Here is a 14,374-nt window from a genome sequence, read left to right on the forward strand (position 1 = left end):
CCAAAATATTTGTATGGCCACACTTGGCCGAATAACATAATGGGTTGTAAGCAGGCCGGATGCAAAGCGGGCCATCATTAGGCCCAGTTATCTCACATGCCTTTAATAGGCCAATAGTCAGGTTGGGCTAAAATATATCAACTAAGCCTACGGGCCTTTAAGAGGCTGAAAGTCACTTCGGCCCAAAAATAGGCCCACATGCAGCATAGGCCGTTAAATGGCCGAAAGTGAAACCGGGCCGACAATGGCCCATATGTACCAATGGCCATTAATAGGCCGAAAGTAATATCAAATGGGCCTTTAAGAGGCTGTACTTCAAATGGGCCCCCAATGGGACTGAAAGCACAGTGCCTGTTAACGGGCCAGATCATATATGGGCCGTAATTTTGCCCAAAGAATATCAGGCAGTTAACGGGCCGGATCCTATATGGGCCGTCATTTGACCCAAAACATGGCAGACTGTTAACGGGCCGGACCTGATGTGGGCTGTCATTTGGCCCAAAATGTGACAGACATCTAACGGGTCGGATCTTATGTGGGTCGTAATTTGGCCCAAACCGTGGCAGGCTGTTAACGGGCCGGCCCAGTAGAGTATGACAAAATCTTGTGGGCCCTTGGCTGGGCCATCCTTTTTTTATCTTAAATGGGCTACTGTTGGGCCCTGCCACGTGTCGAGGTAACATAGGTGTGTTCCCTCCAATGTACAGATGACATTTGTCCCAACGCTAAGCCGACACGTGGATCCTCCGGCGAATGAGAATTTCACACGTGGAAAATCCCCATTGGTCCGGGTTGTTAACGGGTTATCGGATCCAAACCGGAACCCGATAGCTTAACGACGACCGTTACGGTGGATACCACGTGTCGGTTACCCTCGACGAAAACACTTCCATGACGCGACATTTATCGTCATGGAAGTGGACACTTCCGTGATGATAATTTCAGTATTATCATGGAACACTTCTACGACAGCACAAGTATGACTATCTTGATTCTGTCATAAAATCGTCATGGATGTACATGCATGACAGAAAACGTGACCTACTGTGACAAACACGTATCATCACGTAAGTGTTTTTCTGTAGTGTGCGAAAAAGCTCGTAGACTGGAGCTTAGGTTTCAGTCACTCCCGCAACCCATCATCTACAAACTAATTCCACAAGGCCTTCCCCTAGGCCCAAACATGGTGAAGTGTCATGTAGTCGACGTTCACAGGACACCACTAGAGGAAGAATAACACAACACATCATTGAAACATTGAACGAAAACCAACTTCACATGACTTATAAAAAGACTTCTCCCATGTCCTCAAGAACAAATAGAACTACTCACAACTCATCTTATTAACCATGATCAGTGGGTATGAATATGTGATTAACAATATGAACATCATAATTTTCCACCAAGTAAACCAACTAGCATCAGTTACAAGATTTAATCAACACTACTAGCACCCCCATGTACCAATCTAAGGTTTGATACAAAGACCGAACACAAGAGATGAACTAGGGTTTATAGATGAAATGGTGTTGGCGAAGATGTTGCTGAAGAGGATGATTTCCACGATGATGAGAGCGTTGGTGATGACGAAGAGCTCGATTTCCCCCTCCTGGAGGGAAGTATCCCCGGTGGAATTGCTTCCCCGGAGAGCAAAAGTGCTCTTGCCCTATTTCTGTATTGAAACGACGGTGGAACGTCCCAAAACTCTTCACTTATTAATTTTCCTAGGGCAAATAAGAATTTATGGCCAAAGGACATTGGGAGGGGAGCCACTAGGGCCCCGCATGGGCTGATGGCGCGCCTAGGTGGTGGCCGCGCCACTTGCCCATGTGACTGGCTGGTGGGGCCCCTCTGGTAGATTTTTGTCTCACAATTGTTCATATATTCTTAAATAATTCTCCAAAAATTCATGCTTACTTCTGAGCTCCAAAGAATTGCTATCTCTATTATTGCTTTTTCAGGTCAGAATTCCAGCTGCTGGTAATCTCTCTCCTTTGATGTATCTTACATTTTAAGAGAGAAAAGACATTACAATTGCGTTATATTGTGAAATATAACATCTTAATAAGTTAATTATAGTAGGTAATTATGATGCAAAATGGACGTATCGTGCCTCTTCGTCTTGTCGGTGTAAAAATCGGCAGACCACGGGGTAGGGGGTCCCGAGCTGTGGATCTCGGATAGATGGTAACAGGAACGAGGGAGACGATCTTTACCTAGGTCCAGACCCTCTTGATGGAGGTAAAACCCTACGTCCTGCTCTTGTTTATATTATGGGAGATGTATCAAGTACATAGTTGATCTACCTCGACATCGTAAGATGGCTTCTAACTCTAAGGCTAGGTGAATCCGATTGTGTTTAAGTCCCCTATATGGGCTAAACCCTTTAGCTTATATACTTGCTACGTAGGGCACCTAGGGTTACAAGGTCGGCAACATGGCATGGAGGCGACGGGAGAAGTTCTGGTACGTCAAGTCTTCGGCGGGGGTAGTCTTGATCTTGCTTCCAACATGCGGCTTCTATAGTCCACCTTGGGGAGAATGTGGGCCTACTGGCCCAATCCAAGGAATATGGCCCGACTAGGTTAGCACCCACTAGTCCAGGACACCGCTAGTAGCCCCTGAACTGGTCTTCTATGCTGAGGACGATTTCTCCAACAAAAGTAACTTCAGATCTGAAGTCCCAGGCTTGACAAACGAGTTCCCCTTCATAATTCAAGATCTCTGAACTGTCCTTCAAAGGAGTGGTGTTTTGTAAACGAGGCCCGGCCGAGCTCACGCCCCATCCGGGGTCACGAGTTTACTTAACCTTGAGGGCCAACCGCCTAGGCATGAACAATGCTTCGTAGCCTGACAACTTTATTGAAACGGCACGACCCACGACGCGTCGGGTAGTTACTGCCTGCCTCAAATCATGGTTCGAGGTAGCCTTTTTACTGGTGCATCCCATCGAGGTGGAGATCGTGCCTGTTTTCTTAGTGATATCATCAAGATTTTGTTTCACCCCATGCGTATAACGACATCTTTTACGGGGGAGAGTGGCATTTTTATCGACGTGACAAGGGGGACACTTGGCCTTTCAACAACCTATAAGAGGAAAAAGGTAATAGAGCCAGCAATCATGCTCTCATTTCCCCCGTCTACTGCCTCGACGAGCTCTAGCGCCTAGATCCAATCTTGCCTTCTTCTTCCTTCAACGCACCCAAGCTTTCCCATTTAGCCATGGCTGACACCCTCAAAGGGCACTGGGGCGGCTCCACCGTGACGGAGGGCGCCATTTTGGAGCTACGCAGTGCGAGATACATCCCCGCCAACGTTGCTGCCCGCGCTCCTGACGCCAACAAGCAGGTGCCCGCCCCCAATCCAGGGGAGTGGGTAGTCTTCGTCCCTCACCTCATCAGAGGTTTAGGGTTCCCGCTGCACCCGTTCGTGCGCGGGGTGATGCTTTACTACGGCCTCGACTCCCATCACATGGCTCCAAACTCCATCCTGCATCTTTCCTCCTTCATCATGGTCTGCGAGGCCTTCCTCCGCATCGAGCCACACTTTGGCCTATGGCTAAAGATCTTCAGCGTCAAGCCGAAGTCCAGCGGCTCCGATCTAGCAGAGTGCAGAGGGGCCATGATCATCAGGAACCAGAAGGCCGACTGGTTCAAGGGCACCTTCATCAAGACGGTCAAGGAATAGCAGCACGAGTGGTTTTACATCACCGAGCCGCTCGCCGTCGGCAGGGCCGAAGTCCCAGCTTTTTCGGCCAGGCCCCTGAAGAAGCTCAGGTCGTGGAAGGAGAAGGGCATCGCATGGGGGAACCCAGATGAGGTGGAGGCGCTAATCAAGAGGATCATATGGTGGTCCAGTAACAAGAACCTCCAGCTGGCCGACGTGGTCAACGTCATGCTTCATCACCGCATCCTCCCGCTCCAACTCCGGGCCACCCTGATGTGGGCGCACAAACCCGAGGAGTCAGGGCCCTTCCTCAACTTCTTCCTCTCCACCTTCACCGGTATGTGCGCGCGGCTCTTCAAGCTGCCCAAGGACAATATACCCAAGAAAGGGGAGGACCTCGGCCTCGAGGTTGGCTATGATGCCCCACCGGTAAGTATTTGACACATAGCTTTTGCACTTTCATTTTTCTCCGAGCTCCTAAGACCCCAGTTAACTCCAGTCGACCTCTCTTTTACAGAAGTGGGTCGCCAGGGCGGAGCAAATGATGTGCCCATCATCGCTTTTGGAGGAGGAGAGGACTCCCCTGCTGACGGCCCTCCTAATCGAGGAGCCGCATATAGTGGCCCCAAAGGGGTCTAAGCCCCTGAAGAGCAGGGTGGTCTCTGAAATCGTGAGACTTCGGTCACCCAGTCCGAGGAGATGCACGCCTCCTTCACCCACGAGGACAAGGTGGAGGAGGAAGAGGGAGAAGAGAACCCTCCCCCAAAGGGGAAGAGGGCAGCGTCGAAGGACCCCGAGGCTGGGACACACCCCAAGGGCCCAAAGAGGTTGAAGAAGACCTCAGCCAGGGCCGCCAGCAAGGCCACAACATTGGAGAGGACCGTGCTCTACGACGAGTCAGAGGATGACCCCCTTGCATTGGGGAGAAAGAAACCAGCACCCCGGAGGTACGTTACCGCTCCTAGGTTTACCCTATATCGGCTCCTTTTGGCCGGATATAGACTTACATGAGTACATTTGTACAGTCCGTCAAAGGTGTGCCCTAGCGACTCCTCGAGCGGGTTGCCATCCGCCAGCGGGACACCGCTACTCCTCTCCTAGCTCAAGCAGGGCTGGGGGAAGCAACGTCTACTCCGCCCCCAAGTTGACATGGTGGGGACGGAAGAGTCAGTCGTCATGGACGAGGTTGATACCTCGGTCCCACAAGGCCAAGGGGACGGGGCCCTCGAGGTCATCCATGAAGGGTTGGCCCAATCGATGGCCCAACCGAAGTCTACTCCGGCTCCACCGCCGCAGCTGGAGACCCTTGTACAAAGCACCCAGGTGCTAGGGTTCGAGGTATTGCCACCCCCACCTCCCGCCCAAGGGCGGGTTAACACGGGGTGGACTGAAGAAATGGAGGCAGCCTTAACGGGACCCTCCCTCAAGGAAGAGCAACACGCTTTGATCAGCGCTGTGGTGCAAGGATTCCGGTCCACAAAGGCCAGAATGCGCAAGGTCTTCAAGGGCCTCATCACGAGCTTCGAGGTAATCTATTGTCTTTATGCAAAAAATGATTTCTCTATTTAGAATTACTTTACGAATCCTTGTAATTTTCCGAAGACACATTATACATGGCACTTAGATAGCCTAGTCACTGAGTAGCCCCCGAGCCCAAGGCAGGTTTTAAGAAACCGACGTTGCGGTCGAAGTACAGGAGCAGAAGAATGGGTAGCCCCAAGGACTATGCCTGATATGACAGGGTATATGTCTGAAGTGCCAATAGATTGATCATGGGTCTCATTATGAAGTGCTTGTGCGGGTTTCAACTTCGGCTCCGAGCTACGCCTCCGAGGAGATTGCGGAGATGAACCGGAAGCTTGAGAGGTCTGAGAAGGACCTAGACCAGATGAATAAGCAGGTCTAGTAGTCTCAAGGTGTGCAACCAGTGCTTCATGTTATCTTAAGAGGGTTAATGTGTATAATTGTTTTGAGGTATAGGCTGATGCCGAATTGTTTGAGTGACATCGGCTTTGGCCGAGCTTGAGGGCCTCAAGGCCGAGCTTCAAAAAGCTCGACAAGAGGTCATGCAACAGAAGGTTGCTGCTGCTAAGGCGGAGAAGGACCTAGCTGTCGAGAAGGTGGCTAGGGAGAAGGACTAGGCGCAGGTCCTGGAGGTCAAAGAGACCCTGAAGGGCGTGTTCGGAGACTTCAGGCTGAGGAGAAGAAGGCGAAATAAGAGCTCAAGAAGCTCTGTCTTGTGCCCTCTGAGCTCCCGACCAAGGCCCGGGCTGACCGTGAGGTGCTCCAACAAGTGGAGCAGATAGTCGCGGGTAAGCCCTATTTACTTCAATGTGTGTTTTGGATAGATGGTAACAAGAACGAGGGAGATGATGTTTACCCAGGTTCGGGCCCTCTTGATGGAGGTAAAACCCTATGTCCTACTCTTGTTTATATTATGGGAGATGTATGAAGTATAGAGTTGATCTACCTCGAGATCGTAAGATGGGTTCTAACTCTAAGGCTAGGTGAATGCGATTGTGTTTAAGTCCCGTCTACGGGCTAAACCATTTGGCTTATATACACGCCATGTAGGGCGCCTAGGGCTACAAGGTCGGCAACATGGCATGGAGGCGGCAGGAGAAGTCTTCGAGTATATGTCAAGTCTTCGGCGGGGGTAGTTGTGATCTTGCTTCCAACATGCGGCTTCCGGAGTCCACCTTGGGGAGAATGTGGGCCTACTGGCCCAATCCAAGGAATATGTCCCAACTAGGTTAGCACACCAAGTCCAGGACACCGTCAATCCTCGTTTGTGCCACTTTACTGTTGAGGCCCACCGCCAACATCATCATCTCTCGTCCCATTGGGTCCATGGTGGGCCCCACCTGTTAGCGATGATAGGCCGAGCAATCTTGTCTCACTATCACAATGTTTCCCCATGACAGTGGTTGCATACATGCGACGTTGCTAGGAGTTTGCCACCCACCCCAAAAACATGTGGGAGGGGCTTGATGCCTTCCTAGGGAGACGACGTCCTCGGGGCGACTCGTCGGGGGCACATGTCTCGAAGACTTGCCCGCAAAGCCCCCATGCCTCATCGCTTGACGGATATCGTGGGGGCTTGACCGCGTCCTGCCCAACTAGCATGGGATGAGCCCCCCATCGTCATATCACTGACAGGTGCCCAACGTGACATGGAACCTGCTGAAGTGCTTGATCATGCGAAGAGCAAGGTCAATGATGGGGCCGCCTGCTGAAGCGTCCTGCCCGGCGTTGGGCGGGGGTTGCATGCTCGGGAGGAATCCGCGGCCGTCCTCGGCGGCTAGGAGGTACTGTTGGTGTGAGCCGATGTTGGCCTCAAGGGAGAGGAGAATGAAGGCTGGCGGAGGAGAAGAGGAGAGGTGCGATGGCTCACCTCATCGGGTTCCAGTGACGACCGGTGGCAGTAGGCACAATGGTGGGGTTAGGATCGAGTGGGGCGTGGACAAGGTGAGGGCGTCGGAGGCATCTCCTTACTCGGGTAAGCCTGCTTTTTTAGGAGAGAGGGGGATGACGGAGCGTGCGTATGACTAGTGGGACATGTGGACAGGGTGCGGACGCTCCCAAATCAACCACATGTTTGCTTGCCATATAGTGAAATTCGAACATCCGGTCGCGTTCACAAGTAAGGATATGCCATTAAACATGAAGATTACAATGTTGTAGTTGCCATTAAACATGAATATTACAACATACTAACATGTGGAAATCACACAAGACATCCAGAGAAACTGATGTCAAGAAGTTATGCACAAAGGAATATGTAAAAGGAAAATATACATTCTGAACATCAGATCCCCTTGTACCTTGCCGAACTGCCACCCGTTGGTGACCACCGTCGCCGCTGCGCCGCTGGAGGCAGCAGAGCAGGTCATCCTTCAAAGCTAGATCAGGAGGAACACCAGCATAGACCATGTTGCTTTTTGATCCGATTAAATGATCCGTCGCAAGCGATAATATTGAGTCGTTGTGGCACCTCGGACGGGGAGCTTCCCCATGTCCACCTGATCTCAACACCGCCGTCTTCACTCATGTAGTCGAGGAAGAAGAGCGCTGCCTCCGGCCTGCATCCGTTCACCCAACTTTAGGCCATCAAATTCATCTGCGGTTAAACAAAATGTCGGAGATGCCTTAGAGCATCTCTAGCAAATACCATGAAAAACCGACAAAATGCATTTTACGGGACGGGCCAAAAAACCGGCCCAATCAGATCCGCTAAAAAGGGCTCGACCCGTAAAAAGTTTAGAGGAGGCTCGTAAACCGCCCCGTTTCCTCCATATATGCGGGCGCTGGCGCAGTTTAGGGTTCCCGTCCCACAAATCCCCCACCCTCCTCCAGCGCAAAGCTCCTCCCTCCGGCGTCAAATCCCTTCTCCTAGGGCCACCTTTTCCTTCGCATTTCTCCACCGGATCTTACCGGAGATGTCGTCCGCGGGTTTCGGGCGTGGCGGTGGCGGGGGTTTTGGCCATCGCGGTGGGTTCGGGTGCCGCGAGGAGTTCGGCAACCGCGGTGGGTTCACCGGCTGCAAGCGGCACAACGACGATGAGGCCGACAGCTCCTCCCTCCGCCCTCCCATGTCGGAAAGGCAGAGGGAGGCGGCGCGCACCCATGGCACGAAGTCCCTGTAGCGCTGGCTCGTGGGCGTGGGCGACTTTCCAACGTCTCGAAAGGCTATTCGACCCGTCCCTCCAGCGACTCTGGGCGGTCGAGACCGCGTGGTGGCAGGCGAGGGAGGCCGCCGCCACCGGCGATGCAGGTGTGGCCGCGCGCTTGCCGGAGCTTCGGTAGGAGTACCAACTCCAGCATACGCTCTCCAGCCCCCTGATCTACCACACCCTCCTTGCCAACGAGCCACCACCACGCGAGGACATCGCCGGCGACGAGGGCGATTACGACGACTCCAGCTTCGGCGCTGACGCGTAGAACAAGTATGAATTAGAAGTAGAACCCCGCGTAGTATGAACTAGTTTAATTTCCATTTGAACTATGTTTAATTAAGCTCGTATGAACTATGTGTGAACTCCGGTGATGATGTTTATGGCGCGAACTACTAGTTTTAAAATCGAGTTGAATTCCGGTGATGTATGCGGGATCTGTTATGTCTCTGCGTCTGTCATCCTGTAATTTCGTTTACGGGAGCCTGTAAGGGTAACTCCAAAGCAGTGACCAAAATCGTCTGCGCGTGTCCGTTTGGGTCGAAATGGACGAAAGTGCCGGCCCAACGCACAGACCCAAACCCAAAACGCGCCCGCTCGGTGTCCGTTTTGATGCATTTTAGGCCCAAATTTGCGCTTGTTTTGCATCTACGCCGACACAAAACGGACACGGGGCACGCCCTCTTGATGTCCGCAGAGGCCCCACCTGTCGGCCACCCAACTATCACCTGCGGTCATATTAAATGCGACCACCTAACTCGGGCCGGCCTGGCAGTGGGTGGAAGCGCCGCGTGGACATCCTTTTTAATGCAAGTGTGCGGGGGGTGGTGGGGCTTCATCCACTTTCATCCCCCGTCCACATCTGACCACGCTTGCTCCCTCGCCGGCGACCAGACCCTAGCTAGCCAGCCAACCAGCCATGGGCTTCTTCAACGAGAAGGGGAAGGGGAAGTTCAGCGCTGACGCGAGCTCTTCGCGTGCGCCTCCTCCTCAACCACCGCTTCGATGCGATGCTCTACCGCGGGAGTGGGGACGGTTGTACATCCCAGTCCACTAGGCACGGTGGTACTGGCAGACCGCCAGCCCCTCCAATATCCAGATGTCAGCCTGCCGCACGGTTGGCATCTGGACCCGCAACAGATCCCCATTCCGGCGGTGCCGCGCTCGTCGCGGGTGCACGCTGATGAGGTTCACTGGCGCTGCGAGCTCCTTACGCCAGAGCAGCGTGCGATGCGTGCCTAAGCACCAGACCCCCCTAACTGGGAACGTTGGTTTGCGTTAGAGCACAAGGAGGAGCGCCGCCGCGACGTCCATGTCGACTACGCCGTTCCCCGGCACCCCTAGAGGTCTTGCCGGAGGAGGAGGAGGTGAAGGCTGCGTACCAAGCCTCGCTCGAGGCGGCCATGCAGCGCATGCTCAAGGAGAGCCGGCTGGAGGAGGACGCGTAGTGGGACAGCCCGGAGCAGGCCCTCGCCTTGTCGGCGGCGGGGGACTCCGTTCATGCTCCCCTCTACATCACGCGGCCGCCGCTGCCGCTGCCTGTTGTCGAGCCGAAGCCCGAGCCCACGCCCACGCTCAAGCGGTCGCCGCTGCCGCCCGCTTGGCCTAAGGAGTCCTACTTGTGGACCGTCGAGCTCCGCGAGTGGGTGAGCGCACCTCCCGTCCACTACCCCGCGACGCCGGAGAAGGAGGCGGCCCACCTGGAGCGCTGGAAGGCGCACTGGCCCGCCGAGGAGCAGTCCGACGGTGAGCGGCAGATGCTCTGGGCGCGTGAGGAGGAGGAGGCGTGCCACGAGGAGGAGGAGGAGTGCGTCCGCCGCGACGCAATGTCACCGCCGCAACAGACGCCAGAGGAGGCTACCTTGGCGGTGTGGCAGAGCGCGTTCGGGTGGGCTGGGCTGCTGCCCGCCTTATCGACGGCGACAACGACGATGGCAAGGGCAAGGGCAAGGGCAAGGCTAGGGCAGCGTGCAGGTGCAGAATTTTGTCTCAATGTCTAATGAATGTTTAAGTGGACTTTGATTCATAGGATTGGATCCCATAGAAATTTTTCTTATGGAATCTTTTATACATAGGAAAAATTCTTAAGGATTTCAATCCTTCAGAAATCATATAGAATTCTTTTAAATCAAAGAAGCACTCAAAATACAAACTCGTCCATCCGCTTGACCGCCTCAAACAGACAAAACACGCATCCGTTTGGATTGCTGCGTTGGAGCTGCTCTTAACAACTACTCGACCTCCACGGCCAGTCACGGCGGGGCCAGGGGTAGAAGAGGCTCCGCAGAAGATCCACTCAACGCGCGCCGTTCTCCCGCTCCCCCGTTTCAAAAATCGAAATTTCTCGAACCTGCCCGATCCCCCACGACGGCACGAACGGTGGAATGGCCGCACCGGACGGCTCATCTCCTCACCGAACGGCGGGGCCCACCTCACACCATGGCCCACGGCACAGGCGAGACATCCCGTCGTGGGGAACAGCGCCGGTGGTGTTTCAGTTTCACCAACGAGGATGACTGGACGAGGCGCCCCCGCTACCAACCGATTGTTTCCGCGAAATATTTGAAAAATTGCCAATCTCTCACATCAACCCAGCTCGACCGCACCCACAAGCGCACACACGCTCAGAAGCAAACCCTGGACCCACACGTCAGTAGCGCAGCGGGTGGGTAATCAATCTCTCCGGCCAAGTGCTAACAAAAAGCGTGCTCTCGGCGCAAATAATTCCACCAAGCCCCCTCAGATTTCACATATTTCCGGAACGGTTCATGACAGGCCGATCCAACCCAACCACCCGACCGTTGCCAGGCACCGAGTAAATCGGGAGGGCGCGGATGCAAAAACGCCCACCCATCCCTTCGCCCGCACTCCATCCAGTCCAGCCTGTGCGGCGCTATATAAGTAGCCGAGTGTGGGCAGCGGAAACCCTAAGCAGAGCATCGCAGAGACCGGCGTCTTCGTACTCGCCTCTCTCTCGCGCTTCCGAGCTTTGGCCTCCCTCCCCTCCTCCCCGCAATCTCCCCACCAGCGTAGCGCAGCGCGCGCCTCCGCCGCTCCGACCCGCAGCCATGAGGGAGTGCATCTCGATCCACATCGGCCAGGCCGGCATCCAGGTCGGGAACGCGTGCTGGGAGCTCTACTGCCTCGAGCATGGCATTCAGGTACGGATCCGCTCGCTTCCCCCGCTTGATCTGCCACGCTTCGCCTTAGATCCGCGCTAGATCTGGGGGTTCTAGTGGTTGCTGGGCGTGCTCGGTCCGATTTGGGAGTGTATCTGACTTCGACTGGTGTGATCTGCGTTTGCTGGAAGGGGAATTCTAGATCTGGCGGAATGTAGGGTGCATGCTGTTGCTTCTTTGTGCCTATCTGTTGTTTTGAAGATCCCAATTGGTTCGAATTTGAATTTTAAGGCGTAGGTTTGCTTGTATAGCGCTGCAGTTCACTGGATCCCAGATGGTTCGAATTTGAATTTTAAGGTGTAGATTTGCTTGCATAGTGCTGCAGTTCACTGGATCCCGGAGCGGCTGCAATTCTGTATGTGATTGCCACCGGCTTCGGGTTGTGCTGTTTTGTTCATGTGGTAGATCTGATCAGTGTTCTCTAAATTGAACTCATCGTTCTGAAATAGTTAGATAAGAATGTAGATACTGTAGAAGGGCATAACCTGTTCAATCTGTTACTTGTTGCATTCGATGCTCACATGATGTAGATCCATTATTATTATGTTGCAAGCATCACTGATTGGCACACACTCGTTTGTTTGGAATTTTCTGTCCTGTACCACTTAGATATGTTCGAAATCTGCTAGATACGGTGATATCTGTTCATGCATGTCGTGATATATCCTTGCTGGTGGTTCTGAAACGTACATTGTATGCTCATATGGAAATGCATCTCTAATTAGTTACAATACTGATGTTGCTATGAATTGATCTGCAATGCAAACTGTTTTGTGAATCTTTCCAGTTCTGTTGCTACAAAATTTAGTATATTTAGCTTCACACCTTTAACACTGTCTAATCCCCCTGGTGCAGCCTGATGGACAGATGCCTGGTGACAAGACCGTTGGGGGAGGTGATGATGCTTTCAACACCTTCTTCAGTGAGACTGGTGCTGGGAAGCATGTTCCCCGTGCTGTCTTTGTTGATCTTGAGCCCACTGTGATTGATGAGGTGAGGACTGGCACCTATCGCCAGCTCTTCCACCCTGAGCAGCTTATCAGTGGCAAGGAGGATGCAGCCAACAACTTTGCCCGTGGTCACTACACCAGTAAGTGACGTGCTCTTCATGTGTACTGCACTTTGTGTGTAATGATGCCAATTATCACTGTTGCTGATCATATTTTGCTGCCACTTGTGCAGTTGGCAAGGAGATTGTTGACCTATGCCTTGACCGTATCAGGAAGCTTGCAGACAACTGCACTGGTCTCCAGGGATTCCTTGTCTTCAACGCTGTTGGAGGTGGAACTGGCTCTGGCCTTGGTTCTCTCCTCCTTGAGCGTCTCTCTGTTGACTATGGAAAGAAGTCCAAGCTTGGGTTCACAGTGTACCCATCTCCTCAGGTCTCCACCTCTGTTGTTGAGCCATACAACAGTGTCCTGTCCACCCACTCTCTCCTTGAGCACACTGATGTGGCTGTCCTTCTTGACAATGAGGCCATCTATGACATCTGCCGCCGCTCCCTTGACATTGAGCGCCCAACATACACCAACCTCAACAGGCTCGTTTCTCAGGTATAGCCCTGTTTCCGCTCAGTACATGTTTTCTGTTTGATGTATGATATATGTTGTTGCACTGTCTATATCATGTTATATTGGGATCTAATACATTGTTGAACAACTAATCTGCAGGTCATCTCATCCCTGACTGCTTCCCTGAGGTTTGATGGTGCTCTGAATGTTGATGTGAACGAATTCCAGACCAACCTGGTGCCCTACCCAAGGATCCACTTCATGCTTTCCTCCTACGCCCCAGTCATCTCAGCTGAGAAGGCTTACCATGAGCAGCTCTCTGTCGCTGAGATCACCAACAGCGCCTTCGAGCCATCCTCCATGATGGCCAAGTGTGACCCCCGCCACGGCAAGTACATGGCCTGCTGTCTCATGTACCGTGGTGATGTTGTGCCCAAGGATGTCAACGCCGCTGTGGCCACCATCAAGACGAAGCGCACCATCCAGTTTGTGGACTGGTGCCCCACTGGTTTCAAGTGTGGTATCAACTACCAGCCACCCAGCGTCGTCCCAGGCGGTGACCTTGCCAAGGTCCAGAGGGCTGTCTGCATGATCTCCAACTCCACCAGCGTTGTCGAGGTCTTCTCCCGCATTGACCACAAGTTCGACCTCATGTACGCCAAGCGTGCCTTTGTCCACTGGTACGTGGGTGAGGGCATGGAGGAGGGAGAGTTCTCTGAGGCCCGTGAGGATCTCGCTGCCCTGGAGAAGGACTATGAAGAAGTTGGCGCTGAGTTCGACGAGGGTGAGGATGGTGATGAGGGTGATGAGTACTAGAGCTGCTGAGTTCAACGACCTGATGTACGCCAAGCGTTCCTTCGTGTGATCTGCCCGAGTGGCTTTATCTGCTGTCTGTCTGTTTGAATGTTTGCTGTGTGGTGTTTGGTTTACAACCTGTGGTATGTTTGAACCTGCTTCGCACCTTGGTCAATATGCATGTTATCTGGTTTGCCTACACCATTTCCCTGTTTCAGTATTTGTATTGTTCCTTGGGGTGATTTGGTTGGTGTCGTCGCCTGGATGATCCCCTCCTTTATATTGTTTCTTCGTTGTGCCTCCCTGATCTATGCTGCAAGGGTCATAGCGATCAGTGGTGTCCTTGAAATGCGTCTGTGCTACGCCTGTAACTGTTGTAGCTTCCAGTCAAGTGCTACGCCTGCATAGCCGTCTGTAGTCCCTGCATCTGGTCTTTGTATCCTTTTATGCGTAGAACCAAAACAGTCATCGTCCCATCTCCAACGTCTAGTGCCTGTTGCTTTAGCTGTCGGTCGAAATCTTCTTTGTCTGATACATATGGTGATGCATA

General features: G+C 53.1%; 1 protein-coding gene across 1 annotated transcript; it reads left to right on the plus strand.

The window, feature by feature from the left end:
- Nucleotides 1–11,208: 11,208 nt before the first annotated feature.
- Nucleotides 11,209–14,023, plus strand: LOC100049036 (tubulin alpha-3 chain). The gene is made up of 4 exons (XM_044517532.1): nucleotides 11,209–11,500; nucleotides 12,374–12,608; nucleotides 12,701–13,071; nucleotides 13,189–14,023. Exons 1-4 carry the CDS (start codon nucleotides 11,408–11,410, stop codon nucleotides 13,843–13,845), a joined length of 1,356 nt encoding a protein of 451 aa, XP_044373467.1. The 5' UTR covers nucleotides 11,209–11,407; the 3' UTR covers nucleotides 13,846–14,023.
- Nucleotides 14,024–14,374: the final 351 nt, after the last annotated feature.

The sequence above is a fragment of the Triticum aestivum genome, chromosome 4D, assembly GCF_018294505.1.
Source record: "Triticum aestivum cultivar Chinese Spring chromosome 4D, IWGSC CS RefSeq v2.1, whole genome shotgun sequence".
Lineage (NCBI taxonomy): Eukaryota > Viridiplantae > Streptophyta > Magnoliopsida > Poales > Poaceae > Triticum > Triticum aestivum.